This window comes from Terrapene carolina, unplaced genomic scaffold (genome assembly GCF_002925995.2).
Source record: "Terrapene carolina triunguis isolate 2854851 unplaced genomic scaffold, T_m_triunguis-2.0 Scaffold66, whole genome shotgun sequence".
NCBI lineage: Eukaryota > Metazoa > Chordata > Testudines > Emydidae > Terrapene > Terrapene triunguis.
Genome location: NW_020664417.1, coordinates 81,000,492 through 81,019,730, shown reverse-complemented (window position 1 = coordinate 81,019,730; position 19,239 = coordinate 81,000,492). Strand labels below are relative to the sequence as shown.

General features: G+C 43.5%; 1 protein-coding gene across 2 annotated transcripts in view; it reads right to left on the bottom strand.

The window, feature by feature from the left end:
* Positions 1-17,308, bottom strand: part of SORCS2 (sortilin related VPS10 domain containing receptor 2) — an 808,645-nt gene extending 791,337 nt beyond the window's left edge. For both annotated transcript variants that reach the window (XM_026648060.1, XM_026648061.1), the window contains exon 1: positions 16,886-17,308. In XM_026648060.1, coding sequence (XP_026503845.1) covers positions 16,886-17,278 — 393 coding nt within the window. In that variant the 5' untranslated portion in view covers positions 17,279-17,308. The remainder of the gene's footprint in view (positions 1-16,885) is intronic.
* Between the last annotated feature and the right edge of the window lie 1,931 nt (positions 17,309-19,239).

Sequence of the window (19,239 nt, the reverse complement as noted above, 5' to 3'; positions counted from 1 at the left end):
GTCTTTCCAATGATTGAATTATTGAAATATTTCTAAAAAAAATGCTTCAATACACAACAGCGAAAAGACACCAAGATGACAGTTTTTCATGTATATTTCACCCCCTGAAATAACAGTCTCTAACTCAAGCGACAATACATGTATCTCACTAAGTCGGAACCTGCTACTAGATTTTAAGAGCAAATGAAAAAAATAAGTTATTTTAACAATGGCACATAGCAGGGTGTGGCAACGCTTTTTAATGTCACCATAACCCTCATAGGTCTTATTTGCTATTTTTAAGAGACTCTGCCGGAAACAAGATACCACTTAAAATCAAACTATTTAAGGATCATTTTCAAGATTCTAAGCTCTGGCTACAATGTCTAATATTTCTACTGCTTAGAATATTCAGAAGCCAAAGCTCAAATCTGAACCCCTTTCAATTTGGGACACGAGGGGTGTCACTCTGTCTGAAGTGTGAGTGCCAACCTGAGGGCAGACTGTCAAAAAGCAGGGCAGTCACCCCAAACTGGTGGTATGTTCTATAATTGGATTTCACCAACCCAGTAACAAATGTGAACTCCTGATATAACATAACAGTCTTACCACAGAGTCAGACAGTCCCCTTGGGCAATCCAGTCTATCTTGCTACTCAGGCAAGCTGGACTTAGTGATAAATGATCACTTATACCAAAGATCACAAAATATTCAGGTTGCTCTCAGTTCCAAGAGACCAGTCACTTACCCCGGGTCAATTTGTACCTTAGATCTCACACCAAAAACAATCCTGTACTAATTAACTGAAGGTTTATTAGCAGGTTAAAGCAGGCAACCCATACACACGAGTTACAGTCTACGGTTCCAAAAGGTGACAGAGTTATAGGAATCTGTCAGCAGTGAATGTCTTTTAGGGCAGTGGTTCTCAACCAGCGGTCCGGGGCCCCCCCACGAGCAGATTTCAGGGGGTCTGCCAAGCAGGGCCGGCGTTAGACTTGCTGGGGCCCAGGGCAGAAAGCCAAAACCCCACCACTTGGGGCTACAAGCCCCACCCACCCAGAGCTGAAGCCAAAGCCTGAACAACTTAGCTTTGCAGGGCCCCCTGTGGCATTGGCCCCTGGGAAATTGCCCTGCTTGCTACCCTCTAATGCTGGCCTTGGCTTTTATATGCAGAAAAAATAGTTGTTGTGGCACAGGTGGGCCGTGGAGATTTTATAGCATGTTGGAGTGGCCTCAGAAAGAAAAAGGTTGAGAACCCCTGTTTTAGGGCTAACCCAGGTTGACCCTGGGGTCCTCTGCTTTTGTTTCCTAACTCTAGCCCTGTGAGAGTCCAAACAGCAAAAAGATGAAGACTTTTCAAGTCATCTATTTTTATTTCCCTCTTCCAGAATTAAGGCTGATGGGATGTGCTTCCTTGCACATAGTATCTTCACGGGTGTGACAGGACCATTAGCCCAGTCTTTGTATCGTGATGCTTCACAGTGGCCCACTTAGTTTTGATAGTCCTTCATGATGGGTGGGGGAACCCTCCTCCTGCCTGGGTTCACAAGTTCAGAACAGGTATGACAAAGCAAAACTTACATATTACCTTATAGCATAGGATACAGATATTAGAAGTAAAGGTTAATGCATCCAGCAACTTACAAGCATTTTATAGAGTCTAAACACATCTTTACAAGTCTAATACCTATCTTGAACAATATTAACATACAGGAGAGCTGGTCTAGTTTCCAGCTATGAATTTGTCAGTGCTCAGCTGACACCTACCAGAATTCAAAACCTTGTGTCTAAACTCACACCTACAATTTCAGAACCAGTAGGGGTCCATTTTCTGGTCTTGCCAGAATTAAAGTTTTCAAAAGACTTTGGTCCAAGGTGATAGAAACTTCACAATAACTTCACATGGAACCTGATCTTGCTACACGAGCACACATCCAGTGCCGCCCCTCCCCCAGTTTGATCTTAATACGCCTCCCTGCATCAACCTATTTCCTACTGCAGTCCTCACTTAAATTACCCATAATGAAAATACAGCGTTTCTGCTTAATTGCATGAATAGTTGTGGTGTTTTTCATAGCAAGATCAAATTCTGGCCCTGGATACATACCAAAGGCTCCCATTAATATCTATTCCTTCACTCCTGCATTAATACAAATATAGCTTGTAAAAAAAGGATACAGTCAACTTAAAATCAACCTTGTGTCTATGTTTTCTGCCTACTATTGTTACAAATCACACATAGGACTCCAATCCAGCCAAGACTTACTTAGCTATGAGCACATAAGTAGTCTCACTGACTTGAATGGCTGTATTCACATGCCTAAATTTAAGCATGTGAAAATCTTTGCAGGAACAGGGCCTAAGATTGCTAGTCCAAAACCAAAAAGCTTTAACCAGTTTTGAAATAAAGGCTGCTAAATACTGAGAGAGCTCTTCATCACATGATTTACAAAGATCAAGCACTGAATAGTTAAGGGTATCGTAAATCCTGCACTGCCCCAGTAATAAGCAAATACACTATTCTTATCAAGCATTTAAAAAACCCAAATAGTTAATCAATCTACTGGCTTTGATTAAAATAATAAAACAAAGAAAAGTTGCAAAAGTTAGAAGTCAGAGCTTGACAGAGGCGAGTGAGTACTACCCAGATCATGCAGAGCAGCATTCAGAAAAGATCAGCCTCTTTAGAGCTGCCACATTTCCCTCCTCCCCATGCAAGAGGGCCAGGCTTGGTGAGGAGTGTAGCTACATGTATGCTGCACCTGGTACAGGGTACTTCACCCTCAGAATGGCTCTGTGACTCTGAGTCACACCATGCCTTTTTGTCTGTTCCAGGGGCAGTGCAACAGCATACTGCCCCTTGCTCAGAGCTGGTGGCAAAGATAAGATTGAGCCCTAAAAGATCAGTAATAGGCAAATGTATCAACAATGAAAAGCTAACAGAGACCTTAATTTGAGAGCTGCTGTGTCAGAACACACACTCTTCAATACACATGCACATTCTCTGATGCTCGAGTCTCTAAAATAAGATGTATGATTTATGCACCTGAAAAGTTTTCAGTTAAGACAGTGTCACTTTCATATTAAATCAAAGCATTCTAATTCTACCAATCTCCTTCAGTGCATAAACTGCACAACAACTGCTGATATCAGTGAAACAACTTACTCCAGACACACTATATGGCCTTAGTACTTTGTTTTCAGTTAGTGGCATCAGCTGTGTGTGTTGCTTTTAACTTCACCTTTGCAAGGCTCAGTTATAGCCATGTGAGCAGTTTAGCCTGAATGTTGAGCTGCAGAGTCCCCAATCATGACAGCTTCACATACATTTGCTGTCTGTTCTCTCTGCAGCTCACGTTTGTTTTTCAAAGAAGTGTCATTCATTTTAATTATTGCAGATATATTCTTATTCAATAGCTGCACTGTGTCACAGCCTGTAAATATTTAATTGCATGGGAAAACAGATTTGTTACCAATACGTTGTAACCAAAAAATAATGAGGAATGCTTTGCAAAAAGTCATATCAGTATGAGGCCTCAGCTGGAGTACAGTGTCCAATTCTGGGCATCACACTTCAGCAAAAAGGTGGATAAATTGGAGAAAGTGCAGAGATGAGCAACAAAAATGAAAAAAAGGTTTAGAAAACCTGACCTATGAAGAAAGATTAAAAAATTATTGAGTCTTAAGAAAAGAAGACTGAGGGGGAGACCTGAGAACAGTCTTCAAATATGTTAAGGGCTGTTATAAAGAGGACTGTGATCAATTGTTCTCTATGTCCACTGAAGGTAGGACACAAAGTAATAGCCTTAATCTGCAGCAAGGAAGTTTTAGGTTAGATATTAGGAAAACCTGACTATAAGGGTAGTTAAGCTCTGGAATACGCTTCTAAGAGGGGTGGTGGAATCCCAATCCTTGGAGGTTTTTAAGAACAGGTTGGATAAATACCTGCAGGGGCGGCTCTATGTATTTTGCCGCCCCTAGCACGGCAGTCAGGCAGCTTTCGGCGGTGCGCCTGCGGGCGGTACACTGGTAATGCGGATTCGGCGGCATGCCTGCGGGAGGTCCACCGGTCCCGCAGCTTCGGCGTACCCGCCGCCGAATTGCCACCGAAGCCACGGGACCGGTGGACCTCCCACAGGCATGCCGCCAAAGGCTCCCTGACTGCTGCCCCTACAGTGACCGGCAGGCCATCCCCCCGCGGCTTGCCGCCCCAGGCACGCGCTTGGTGCGCTGGTGCCTGGAGCCCCCCCTGAATACCTGTCAGGGATGGCCTAGGTTATTTGATCCTGCCTCCACACACGGGGCTGAACTTGATGACTTCTCGAGGTCCCTTCTAGCCCTACATTTCTATGATTGAGTCATATGAATTATGAGTATCCACTAGTATCTGAACTCAATTCAGGTAACAAAATCCATAGTGATATCTGGGATTATAGCAAAATGCATAGTTCCCCACAGAGCCTCATTTGTGTATTAAACATAATATTTAGGAGTTTTTATTAAACTGGGGTGAAAGAGGTTGGATGACTCCGTGGCACAGATACCACGGTGTGTGGGGGGGGGGGGGAATATATAGATACTTAGATTACACAGCTTGATGACTGATAATGGGATATGAAGCTTTTCATTTCCAAAGTGATCAATCAAATCCACTCAGGGAGGTGATGACTGAAAGCTGTTACCCTCCATGGTAAGGATGTCAAACATCCGACCCATAGGCCAGATTCAAACCACAGGATATGTTTATGTAGATTGTACTGAATCTCATCTTTCAATTTTTTAAAAAATAATTCTAGATCCTGGGCTTCAGAGGCAATCTTCCAAATGGGAGCCTCACGGAGCCAAGGCAGTGATGTCTTCTATCTGAGTCTACAGACAGCATGAAACAAGGACTAAGAGGTATGAGCATAGCTCTGGTTGCTCCACTGTCTGCTTCCTTGCCAGGCGGTGGGAGCTCCAAAGAGAGCAGGATCAGATCTCAAGTCACTTTGCCAGAGCTGACTCCCCTCCCCTACACAACCACTCAGACCAACCCAGGGGAGGAGAAGGAGAGAAGCTCAGAACCAACAGCCAGTTATGACTCCCTGATTCTCTATCCCAGCCATGGCGGATGAAAGAACAGGCTGGGAGCTTCTCTAACTCTTACCAGCTAGTTATGGTAGACCAGGGACAATACCCCCACTGGTGACTGCAGTAGGATGACCAGACAGCAAGTGTGAAAAATCAGGATGGGGGTGGGAGGTAATAGGCGTCTATAGAAGAAAATGCCCCAAATATCGGGACTGTCCCTATAAAATAGGGACATCTGGTCACCCTAGACTGCAGGAATGCAGCTCCCTCTTTGAACCCATTGTACCTCCTGAAGATGAGCGATTCCCAACCAGAACTTGTGGGTGGTTTTTGCTCCCTTTATGCTGTCTGGGCCAGAAAGAGGGGGCAGAACAGGGCAGAAAATCTGCCCCGACCTGTTTCTTGTAGCCCCTTGACTGGGTTGAAATCATGTATTTGGCCTGCAGGCTGGAAAAGTTGGGCACCACTGTTTTAGAGGGACTTCCAGAGCCCTATGAAAGTTTACCAGTTTCTCTAAAATAAGAGCTGCAACTTGGATAAACTCCCAACCTCTCTGCTGGGCAGTCCAGCCCAGGTGACAGGATTCCATGTGAGCACTCACACAGCTGCCTGCTTTATTCTAACCACAAGGGATACAGAAATATACAAGAATCCTGATCAGGTGTTTCTCATTTAGTAATACTCCTGCTGTTCAGAGAATGAGAAGACAGAGGATGAGAGAAGTGATGTACACACGCAGATCCACAAACCAAAGAACAGCTGCCAGGTCTAATTTTAGGTTTCCCACCCTTGACAGTGTCTTTTAAAGTAGTCAGAAAGATTGCAGAGATGGAAAATTCAGGATGCAAGCAGTCAGTATCTGGGATATAGGTGAATCCAAGGCACCACGTAGATCCACAAAAGAAAAAAAATACGGACATTCAGAACACTTCTTGTCTACCACAGAGGGCCAACTCTAATATTTAATGAACGCTGCTCATTAGTTTTGTGTGAGAGACCCACAAACAACTCCGATCCTGCAAAAGGAACAACTGATAAGCACACTCCCAGGGAGCCAGATACTGAAGAATATCTTATAAAGCTAGACACCTGGAAGATCTAGTGACAGCCTACAATCCCCTGGTGCAATCATGTTTGCGATAAAGAAACAAATACTTCTTCAAAACTGGTCACGTTGAACAAGGTGAAATACCGCCCCAAGCTGAAAGTGCAGTTTCAATATATTCCTGCTAACCCTTTAACTTCACTCCCTTGAGCATCTGCCTTTCAGGAATGATGGTTGTTGGAGGCAAGTGTGGGTATGCATTAATCATAAACAAGCTATTCTCCAATAGCCGAGAAAATCAACTCCTTTATGCAGTAGCTTAATGAGAGAGTCTAGGGAGATGGAAGTTTCACATAGCCCAAGCTGAAGGGTGGGACAGCTCAATTCTCAGTCATCATCACCATCATTTATTTGTATTACAGTAGCATCTAGAGCCCTAGTCGAGGATCAGGGCCCCATTGTACTAGCTCTTGTACTAACAGAAAATCCCTTCTCCACAGTTCTTACATTCTGTGGAGGGAGAACAAGTAATAACAACAACAACATGAGCATGTTTTTGCATGGACTAGCACTGCACACAATGTAGCTTGCCACCTGCCTAGCCTACACACATTAGCCCAAGGATGATACAAAACATGCGCACTGGGGACATTGGGGACAGGGACACCCTTCTGCTTTCCAGCAACTGGGACTGGGGACTGGACTTCTACAGCATTGTCCATAGAGCTGGGAGGAAAATGGTTGTCCCATCCAGCAAAAATTTAAGATTAAAAAAAAAAAAAAAACCTCTCTCATTCCAAATCAGGACAAAAAGTAAAAAAAATCTCAAAAAATTTTGGGAGCTGGAAATACATTTTTTTTTATTCAGGTCAATTGAAATATTTTGATAATTTTGACTCAACTTTTTGAAGTTTAAATTTAGTAGATATTGAAGCAGTCATTTTGACTCAAAAAAGAAACTTTTCATTTTTAAAATGTCAAAACATCCCTGTTTGACAATTTTGAAACTTGTTCTCCAATAATTTTTCAAATTGGGAATTTTGTTGAAATCAACCCTCTTTCGCAAACTGTTGTGAGTTTGATGAATTGACATTTTGAGCCAAAAAACACCCAAACAAACAGTACATTGAAAAACTCCTGCCCAGCTCTAATTGTCCATGTAGCTCAACCATCTGGCATGCGCTTAAAAAGGAAGACATAAGAGAGACAGATCTCAGGGGAAATGGGCAGGGACATGTATAAATTGTTAATTTATTGATTCCATCTAAAAGAGCAAAATATTAACAAACAATGTCATTTTAAACAATGCATAAAAATTAGCTTTAACCCTTTGGAATTTAAGTACTTGCCAAATTTATCAAAGTACTTTTAAATTCTCATTATGAAAAAAAATGAATTACAGTTTAATAACAATAACTTTTCTACAGTTTTATTTTTGGAGGATCCGGGGTAATGAAGAAAGAGAAACTGGAGGAAATTCAGAAAAGAACTATTCTCTCTCTGTCTGTGTTTATAATAATGGGTCAGTCACCATGGTACCTAGGTGCCATGATTAGAGAGCTGGCAAGTCTGTTTCAAGAAGGAAGATTTAAGTGAGTTTTACTTAATGAAATAATGACTAAAGGGAAAACATGATTACTGTTTAGAAGAATCTGAAGGATATGAAGACTAAGAAGGAAGCAAAATTATTCCAGGTGGTGTAATGGAGTAACTAGGAATAATGAGACAAAAAAAAGAAGAGAAAAATTTAGGTTGAATTACCAAAAAAAAAAAGACACTGTCCTAACAGCAAGAACTCAGACTTTTGAATAATCTGCCTACAGATGTGACAGAAGCCAGTCACTTAAGATATCGACTGAACTAAGCGCTACAAGATCCACTCATGGGAACAAGCATGCATTAGTAGTAGGGTAGACTAAATGACCTCATAGAATTTTTCCATCTCTGATTTCTAGGATTCTGCCATTTTAGTGCATTAAGAAGTAGTTGCAAGAAAGCTAAAAATCACCAAGGCTATAGAAAATCTAATTTATTTTAGGTACATATATGGCTCTCACTACCATAGTATCTGAGCACCTCACAATCTTTAATGCATTTATTGATCCTTGCAACAATCCTGTGAGGCAGGAAAGTACCATTATCCCCATTTTACTGGTAGGGAGCTGAGGCACAAAGAGACTAAACTAACATCTTCACTACCCGCCGTATCGGCGGGTAGCAATCGATTTATCTGGGATCGATATATCGTGTCTCGTTAAGACACGATATATCGATCCCCAAACGCGCTCACCGTCGACTCCGGAACTCCACCAGAGCGAGCGGCGGTAGCGCCATCGACGGGGGAGCCGCGGCCGTCGATCCCGCGCCGTGCGGACCCCAGGTAATTCGATCTAAGATACTTCGACTTCAGCTACGCTATTTGCGTAGCTGAAATTGCGTATCTTAGATCGATTCCCCCCCTCCCCCAGTGTAGACCAGCCCTAAGTGGCTCTCCCAAGGTCACACAGGTAGTCTGTAGTAAAGCAGGGAATTGAACTGAGTCTCAGGCTGTCCTAAACACTGGACCATACTTCTTACTCCTTCTTAATGTCCTTCAGAATTCTGATTAACTTTCACTAAGTGAATTTGCAGTCAATGCCCCAATCCTTAATACTGTTAAACATATGAAGAACTTCGCTCATGTGAGTGATTATGTTGAAGTTACTGGAGCTACAGCTGTTAGTACCATTACAGTGTGCTTAAGTGTCTGCGTGATCATGGCCAAAGTCTTTCCACTGCACTCCATGCATTGCTGAATCAGTCAAAGATACATGCTACTGCCAAAAACAATATAGCATATATATATATATATATATAAAATATTGTTTCTAGCTACGACTATTATTAAAATGTATATAGACATGAATATCACAATACAACATAATTCTAATAATAAACTCATCAATAACAAATGTATCTATTTAGGAAAACTTTTTCAAATGAGTTTGCAACATGTGTCAACGTGTTTACATATCGATGTGTAAAAGGGGGATCTGTTTGTGCAAATGCTAGGTGTACCTTACACAATCTCTGTGCACCAATGCCTACTGCACATGAAAGTCTCATTTCTTCTCCCCAGTGGGTGTATGAAGGATTAAATTGTAGATTGCAAGATTGCTCTTTGGAGCAGGAAGCATCTTTCTGTCTATATTTGTACAGTGCCTAGCACAATGGAGTCTTGTTCCATGACTGGAGCTCCTAGGTACTACCCAATGCAAATAATATAATAAGAACTGAGGAACCAGCTGGATCACTTAACAGTTCATTCTAGACATTTTGGTTATTTAAAGGTGTCAATTTTTTGTAAAGAAGGTTCTGATATGTTATGGTGTCAACCAGACTCCACTGAAACACACTTCCAACTTGTTTTTCGTTTGTATAAATGAAGTTTTATTTGCAGTTGCAACAAGGACTCTACTTACGTTATATGACATATTTTTTCTTTATCTTAATGCTAATCTAGTTGGCCTTAATTGACAGAGTGATAGAAACACTATTTGGGAATACACTAGGGGTTCAGACCTCTGGTGGTACAAAGTTTTCCTCAGTTTGAAGAAGTGTCACTGCCTATCTCCTGGCCTCCCCAATATAAATGTGTCCAATGAACACATACACACTGAAAGTGCCTATTCAGAAGGGACAGTCCCTGTTCTTCAGTAAAATAATCATAATTTTCCCTACTTCTTCCTTCCAAAAGATTCTCCTACTCACTGAATATCAGTAGCATTAAAAGGAGTTTTCTCATTTCCCTCTCCAAACATCTCTATTTATAGGTGTCTAACATTGTCAAGTCTGTGAAGGGTAGTGTCTGAAATTTCCACTTCAGGATATATTCCTGATGCCAAAAGCCTAGATACATCTCTAATGAGATATTATAAATCCCGGTTTGGTTTATCCATGCACACACTGTGTGTCTGCAGTATTAGAGATATTACTGTTTTGTATATTATGTCTTTATTATTAGTTGCTACATTTCTTTTACCTCCATTTTCATTTCCCCCTACTCTCTTCCAAGCACCTTGCCGCTGGCCATAGCAGTAGGGAGGTGGTACTTTACATTCTGCTCCTCTCCTTGATGAATCAGGTAACTCTGAAATCTAATATACCCTTCCCACACACACACAAAAAAGGGTTAGAGCACACATTTAATGATGAATTTATGGGTCAATTTCAGGAGTCTGCTTGGGAGGTGCTGGGGCTGGGTTGTCTGTTTCTACAGAGGTGCTGCCCCCTACCTTCACTTGATAGAATTGTTGAGATACAGAGAACCTCCAAAAGAAAGAAAAAACGGTAAAATGGAGGAAAAAATATTACAAACTACAAAGTTTATGTTTTGTTTTATCATTATATTAAACTCGGAATATAATTCAGCCAGTTAAGAGATCACTGAGAAGCTCAGTGCTTTTGGTGTAAGATTCTGCAAGTCCCTTCAGAATAACTTTTTTTTTTTTTTTTAAAGATTCTTTGAGGTGGTGAAAATAAAAACAATCCTCCCTGTGGGGAACTTGCCTTGCAGTCTGCAATACATCTGTCATTTATTAGGTCCAGGAAGTCAGGATTTTTGACTATGTTCTCTTTTTTGTCCCATAAGCAGTAATCTGGCCCTCTTGATAAAGAGAACCAAAATCACCAAGATGGAGTGCTGCTTAGTTTGGATAGTTACATTCACAGTTACAGATATTGCTACAGGAATATTGAAGTCAATCTTCTTTATGGATTCCAACAGTGCAATTTATTGCAAATTGAACAAAGCAGAAAACCAATTAAATAAAATATCTGCCCAAAGAATACATTTAGTGGTCACTGGATTATATAAATCATATGTGGTGAAACTGCATTGCAAAAAGTAACGTTTTTAAATTAAGCAAAATACTTGTTTATCAAATAATGATAACTGGATTAACTGGGCTGTTAAAGTAGATAAATTCCTATGTATAGTAACTACTGTATATATACACAGCAGACCTTTCTTTCTTTGATAAACTACTAAATCCTGGATCTTTTTAAAGGTATATAAATGCATTTACTGAATCCCTGTGCTACACATTTATGAGGGCTACATAGGACCAAGACACCAACCTACTGGGCAAATGAGTGACTGCACAGACTTAATATTGTCAAGCAAACAAAAAAGGAAGTACAGACACTGTGAAATAAACTTAAGAACTAGTTGGCTGAAGTCCTGTTCACAACACTTTAGCAGTCTGCACAGAGCATCCAATGAATCAAGATCAAATCTGAATATGAGATTCATTCTTCAAGTATTTCTCTTAATTTTGATTTTTTTTAAAACACAAGTGAACACTAAGGTAAAATAGATATTCCCTATGGGAGTCAGTAAGAGTCCAATACTGTGAAGAAACTGTTTACTTTGTAATCACAGAACACTGAATGGCTTTAAGTTCTCTACTTCTAAAGAATAATTGTTTGTTTAAAGCTTTTCACTAATAAATTATATTCCCCTAAATTGGATACGAACACTGTATCCCTAGTAAACTTTAAAAGCTGCATATTAAATTTAGCACAGCATAAAGATGATATGTACAAATGGCAAACTGTAAATATTGTGAAATACACCCTGATAGAAAAAGTATTGTTACTTTATCAGATAAGTGACTACCAATCAATAACTCTTGTGGATGTTAATGGCACATTGTGCAACCCAGCAGTCAAGCCTCCAGTTTATGATTTTTTAGGACAGGTTAGTAAATTAGTTCCACTTGCAAGAACTTTTGTTTGGAAGTAGAAGTGCAAGACAGATCTTGCACTTTCAAAGCAACAGGGGAAGGGGAAGTGCAAACATTGACTGTAGAAATGAACTAACCAACTAAGCTATTGACATTAAAAGTACCAGCTTTGCAAGGCTTGCATCCCTAACAATGTTTTTTGACTAGACAGACTACTGTCAGAAAAGGTCAGGAACAAGCTTGCTGTTTATGGAATTTATAAATAATTAATTCTTCAGAATACAAAACAAAGTAATGAGGACACAAAACAGGAAGCAATTTACATGGCTCCCTATATCAACAGAACGAGGAAGTGTTCAGTGATCTTCCTAGATATTCAAACTCACTTTACAACCATTGCAACTGTATACGCTCCTCTGCTATCAAACCTAACATTTCCTTAATTCTGAAAAATAACTACACTAAGAAAGGATAACAAAAGTACACAACAGAGTTCTAAAGCAGAGAAAAGAGGGGGTAAAGGATACATTTAATTTATGGCCTCCTCATCCAACTACAAATTAAGCACTTCCTTTGAAGCACAGTAGGATTTACAAGATGAGCACAGAGCTTTTTAAAATTTATTTATATCAAGCAGTCTAAGCCCTTTCCAAGTTTGTTTATTTGTCCTTGATCCACACATGAGTGTTCCATGGCAGCGCATTCAATGAACTACTCATGCAGGTGAACAACCTTCTGAGAAACAGCTGCCCACTCACCATTTATGATTATTTGTCTCTCCATCAGGGAGCTCAAGGGAATAATCCTACTGTGTGTTTCTCCTTTATTTATTTTACAAGGTAAGGTGTTTAACAGGATATATGATTGTCTAGAGCTCATTGCTGTCAAATTTTCAACCACCACTCCTGTAAAGTGCGAGAGAACTAGTTTAGTGCCTGAGCCTACAAAGTGCTGAGTGCCTCCAAAGAAGTTCCCACCATCCTCAGGCATAGGTACAGGAACAATGGGTGCAGGGAGTGCTGCCACACCCTCTTGCTTGAAGTATTAATAACAAGGTCTCTGCCTTCAGCACTCCCTGTATAAAAATTGTTCCAGCACCATTGTCCTCAGGTTACGTCCACACTGCAGCTGGGAGGTGTGATTCCCAGTGCAGGTAGGCAGACCCACACAAGCTCTGCTGGAACTAGCATGCTAAAAATAGTAGCATGGGTGGCGGCTCATGCTAGCCACCCAAATCCAAGCCTGCCTCACCCTCTGCATCCGAATTTGGGTGGCTAGCCCAAGCCACCACCTGTGCCGCAACCTCCACACTGCTATTTTTATGGTGGTAATTCAAGTAAAGCTAGCATGAGTCTATGTGAACTGAAAAATGACACTTCACAGCTGCAGTGTAGACATACCCTCAGTGGCATCTGAAAGTGCTCAGCACCTCACAAGGAGGCACTCAAGGCCTCATCTAAAGTCCATTGTTACCAATGGGAATCTTTCCATTGATTTCAGTGGGCTTTGGATCAGGCCTTCAGTAGCTTCTGTCTCCATCCTTCCCTACTGAGGTCAAGTGGAGTTATGACATTATTACAACGGTGAAGGATAAGGCACAAGGTTGGTAACCATTTCTATTCATTTCTTCACTTAGATTATTGTTCCTTGCTCCAAATACTTATCAGAAGTTAATCAAAAGCTCCTCCTGCTTTCTAACATGGATATAGGGCCTGAACCAGAGCCCAATGACGTCTCCCACAGACGTCAATGGATTGTAAATCAGGTCCTTGGTTAAATTCAATAGGGTTTTTTGTTGCCTGAGGTATTTAAACTCACAACAGAGTGAAGAACAGTGACATCTGCTTGTATCATTTTCATCTCATCCTTACTGCATGAACTTGACACACTTCTTCCACTTTTCTCAGACAGACCTGTTCTGTACCTTCTTTGCAATCCTCGGATCACTTCTTTGTAGCAGCTTTTGGTTCCTCATTATTTTATCAACTCTCATTCTACAACACAACCAACCAAACATGTTAGCAGACAAGTCCAATGAATCAGAGGGGATGAAAATTCCTGCCACCTACCTATTTTTTAAAAGCATGCTAAGCAAAGGAACGAGGTGCTCAGGTGTCTGGTAATGGGATATAGAGCCTTTCACCTCCAGGTCATTAGTCCAGCCCACTGTGGGACAGTCCAGCCAATAGCGGGCATGCTGAATGGCATGATTTTAAATAGCACAGCACAACTAAACATTTTTGTCACTGAATTAGTAAATACAGTAGAGAACATCTATTTGCACTAATGATGTGGAGTCCCGCCACACATTAATGAATTTAGTAAACTAATAAGTGCACAAACAATAAAAGAATAAGATAATGCATCAACTGTATTCCATTCTGACAGTGTAATGTATTTTTGCTACTGAGGAAACTACTTCATCATATACTCGTACACACGTTGTAGAATATCATGAAAAAATAATGAAATCTTAGCAATACAAGCTAACACTGCAGCATCTGCTATTAAATCTTCGCAGAGAGATGGGGAGAGACCACTCGTTTTAAGTGCGGATTGTAGTGTGTGGATTAGCAAGGTATTTGTTTTAGAGCACAAGAGTACTTTGCATGAAAGCTGTTACATTTTTTGTATGTAAAAATCTGAACTCGAGCCAACTTTTTTAATAGTGATCTCTTCAAGAAAGAAAAATAGCCCTAAAAGCCTGCAAGCACTGCCCATGAAAAGAAATGGCATTATTCTGAAAGCAGAAACAGGGAAAGGACAAGTCTAGAGAAATAGATGCTGCCGATGATTTGCAATACTTTCTATGAAAAGAAAATGGCTATCAGTGCACATCTCCCTCCTAAGTAAATCAGAAACTGGGTGTCAAGCTGTGTGATGCTGACTCCAACTCTGACACATGAAAATACCAGATTATATAATAAGCATTAACACAAGCAGCCAGCCTGCTCACTGGACAGCTCTTGTTCTTGTGTGACCCACTAGCAGAGCTGGCACAAAGTGGATTTGACAACCCAAAGGGGAAGATGTTAATCCATACATTTATGGGAAATACAACACATGCTTTCTGAACTGTGTCAAGTTTAAACGAACACTATGCATAATTTGCAAAGCTCAAGTTCAAACAAAGGCCAGGATCTCAGCTGATCTACCATAAAATAAAGCAGTGATTTTCCAGAAATACTAAAATCTTGAGGAGAAAATCATTCTAGATTTTTCATAACAAGATTTCACTGCCTATCTAGTTATATAGACATTACACAATGCCTGGTGCTGTGTAATATTTACCTATGTTACACAGTGTTATGAAATAATGTCTTACTGCAGGATAAATTCAGAAGCAGCAAATCCCAGAAACCATCTGTACAAATATATACCCATCATCTGTCGATATAAAGGAAATAAAGACAAGATTGAATATTAGTTAAAAACAGATAATGAGCTAAATCAATGGAATTACCCCAGCAGAGAGGTTGGCCTCATACAATTAGTTAATTTAAATATTACAAAGTCACACTGCTTTAACTCTGACAAAGTTCTGAAACTTGGTGTACATACAAAAAAGCATCAGTGTCAGCAAGATATTTGTATAAAACTTCAATCAGTACATAAGAAGCCAGCTTGTTAAAAGATTCAAAAAGGGGCAAGTATAATGAAGTATAATGGATATATTAAAATAAAGTTTCACCATTCATTTACACCATAGGACAGAATGGGTCTCCTGGGTTTCTGAGCTGACAGATCAAGACACCTGACTCCATAAACCCTACCCATTTTGACCAAATCAAACAGCGGAGCCTTCATTTGTGTGCTACTTGCACAGGTGAGACCAGACCAGGGTCAGCTGCTGCACTGAGCGATAGAGCTCAGTTTTCAGCGGCAAGAGAGGGTGCTTTGGGTTTGACCAAAAATAAAGTGTAACTTTGAAATGAGACAGAATAACAGCGGTGAGGGTCACGGTGAGGCTGGAAAGCTGAGTGGGTGTGTAAGCGCTAGATGGAAGTGTTCAAACTGGAGCATCCCCACCCCTCGTGCCCTTTACCCCTGCGCGTTAGCAGGCCCAAGAATGAAGCGCAAACTGAGACCAATGACCCAGCGCTACTGCGCGCGTCTTCCGACTCCATTTAGCCGCGTGAGAACAATTTACAACCAAGTGCCTCCGCTGTGTTTTTTTACCCTCTCAGGCCTTTTAGCAAACGCCTCGCACGCGGGCCAGGGATTAGAAGCAGGCGATTGATTTGAGGTGAATCGACTGAGCCTCGACAATTTAATCTGGCACTTTTATGAAGGGCTGGAGGGGATAATGCTCTGGCCGCAGCGCTCTCCCTCTGCCTCTCCTCCCCCGCCACACTGGGTGGGTGTGACCGGCCACCAGGCATCTCCTGGAGCTGCCCACAGCCGCCCGAGGATAAGAGACTGAAACAACTTTCCATCCCTCGGGCCCGATCCTCCCCACAAGTCACCCCCAACCTGCCCCTTCGCCCAGCGGCCAATGCAACCCGAGCAGCGCTGCGGGCCAGAGGAGACAGCCCGAGCCCGGGAGACCTGCTCCAGGTGCAGCCCGACCCCCCAGCCCCTCTCTCCGTCTATGTGCGGGATGCACGCGGCAAACTTTCCAAACTTTCCCGGGAAGTCGCTCAACCGGGATGGGGCTTGCTGCTGCCGCTGCCCCCGGTCTGCTCTCTCTTCCTCCCGGCCCCCCTAAATCAGGGCGACCCTCTTTCCTCCCCGGCCGGAGTATCGGCGTGGCCAAGGAGGAGGCGACTAGTTTCCGCCCGGGACCTGCCTGAGCCCCAGCCGGGGATGCACTTGTCACCCGCCGCCTCCAGCCTCGCACGCAGGGGCTGCAGTGCTGCGCCGACTCCAGAGTCCCAGACCCCGCGGCAAGGCTCCCCCGGGCAGCGGGGTGGGGAAGGGAACAGCTACCGTAATACAGCGCGGAGGACTGGGGCCATATAGTTACAGCGCAGGGGCGGCAGCTGCTGGGCTCTCCGCTGGGGGGTGCGATGCCTTCCGCCCCGCCGGGCTGGATGGCTTTGACTGGGGAGGGGCCCCTACTTACACTGCTGTTCTCGCCCGTCCAGTGCACCATCGCCTGGTTGTGAGACGCGTCCCCTTTGAGCACGAAGGAGGTGCTGATCAGAGAGACCTGCTCCCTGGCTGGGCGGGAGGAGGTGGAGGATGCTCTCCTGGAGCGACTCCCCGCAGCAGCCCCCACGCCTTCGCCAGCGCGCCCCAGCGCACTAGCCGCCTCCCGGCCGCCGCCTCCGCCGCGGAACAGCAGCTCCCGCGGGTTCCTTCTTGCCCGGGCCACCCAGCTGGAGCTCTGGCCGCCCCACTGCTCCGAGGGGCGCGCAGCCCAGCAGGCACCGAGCAGCAGCAGCAGCAGCGCCAGGCTAGGGGCTGTCCTGGGGAGGGTCCCTGTTGGAGACACGAGTGGCCCCCTTTGCGCCATGCTCGCCTTCGGATGTGCTAGTGACAGGCTGGGATGTGAATGTGAGACAGATACACAGCCTCCGGAGGGAGGGGAGGAGGGCAGGGTTTGTAACCAAAGCGAGGGTTTACACTGGAAACAACGTGCTCGGGACTCCTCTCCCAGCCAAGGAGAGGCGCCGCCATCTGCTGGCTCCTCTCTGAAGCCCAAGGCGCAGGCAGCCTCAGAGCCCAGCACAGCCGCACATAATGTACTGGGGAGGCTGGGTCCCACCCACCCCTACACTCCCTGTGCGATCATTCGTGGCCCTGGGTTGGGGGCCGCTCCCTGCTGCAAATAATGGACATCAGGATGCATCCGAAGAAGTGGGTTGTAGCCCACGAAAGCTTATGCTCTAATAAATTTGTTAGTCTCTAAGGTGCCACAAGTACTCCTGTTCTTTTTGCGGATACAGACTAACACGGCTGCTACTCTGAAACCTATCAGGATGACAGGAGCAGCGCTGCTGGCTGTTACATCCTGCCTTGCAAAATCTAAACTCCTGCAGTTCTTGAATGTTCTTTGTGTGTGAATGCCCCCCAGAAGTGAACAGAACCACTCCAGGCTGTCCCAAATTACTCCAGCCTCTAGGCTTCAAAGTGTGTCTAGGGCACGGCCTCTGTCTTTTCTGTTGGAGGGTAGATTATTTTGTCACATGAACTGTCCTTCTTGTGTGACTTGTGCTCAGCCTTATACAGTATAAGTGCTTGATAAATAATGGTGTGGGTGTGTATATAATTACACACACACAAGACACATTAAAAGAGCATTAAGGTTGCAAAGTCAAGCACTCAAACATTAGGAATCGCCAGAATTAAGGTTGTCTGTGCAACCTTAATTCTACCGCCTTGTGTATATGCATATGATAAAAATACGTTAATTCAGCAGTTCTCAAACTGTGGGCCAGGACCCCAATGTGGGTCACGACTCTGTTTTAATGAGGTTGCCAGGGCTGGCATTAGACTTCCTGGTGCCCAGGACTGAAGGCGAAGCCCGAGCCCCACCCCCCGGGGCCCAAGCCCAAACCCAAGCCTGAGGGCTTCAGCCCTGGGCGTGGGACTCAGGCTTTGGCTTCAGCCCTGGGCAGCGGGGCTCAGATTACAGGCCCCCCACCCGGGGCTGAAGCCCTTTGGCTTTGGCCTCACTGCCCCAGGAGGCAGGGCTCGGGCGGACTCAGGTTTCGGTCCCCTCTCCTGGGGTTGTGTAGTAATTTTTTGTTGTCAGAAGGGGGGGCGAGGTGTTTGACGAACCGCTGCTTTAATTACATGATCATATATTTTTCCATAGGACCCCTACTCATTCAGTACACTGCACAGGATGGAGGGTGTTCAGTTAAAGAGCAGGTATTCAATATTTTTTATCCTCGTTCAGTGCGTGGCCTTCGGCATTAGTTATAGCACACTAGTCAAACCTTGCTCTGAAGACAGAATTATTAATTTCCTCAAGGGCTTTCCCACGGAATCATCGCTATAGTATTGGAGTGCTTCACAAACATTTTATCTTCACAATATCCCTATGATGGGAGATGGTGGTATTATCTCCCCTTTTACAGATGGGAAACTGAGGCACAGAGAAACTAAGTCAAAAGTGTCCACTACTTCTGGGTGCCCAACTTGATACATCTAGGATCTGATTTTTCAGAATATTAAGCATTATGCGGCACTTTATGTAATCAAGCACAGCTCCAAGCGACTTCAATGGTCACTGAATGTCCCAGTCACCTTGTGCAGCCAGTCCCAGTCTTTTCCTGTTTCCCTTCCCCATCCCCTGGCTCCAGTCTATCGCCATTTCCCTCACGACTCCCAGTTCCAAAATTCCCTTCCCCCCTTCTCACAGTCTCTTTGCCCAACTACTATCAGTTACAGTCCCCACCACCACTCCATTCACAGTCTCACCAGACTCTTTGTCACAATCTACTCTTTCCTCTTCCTGCTGGTCTAGCT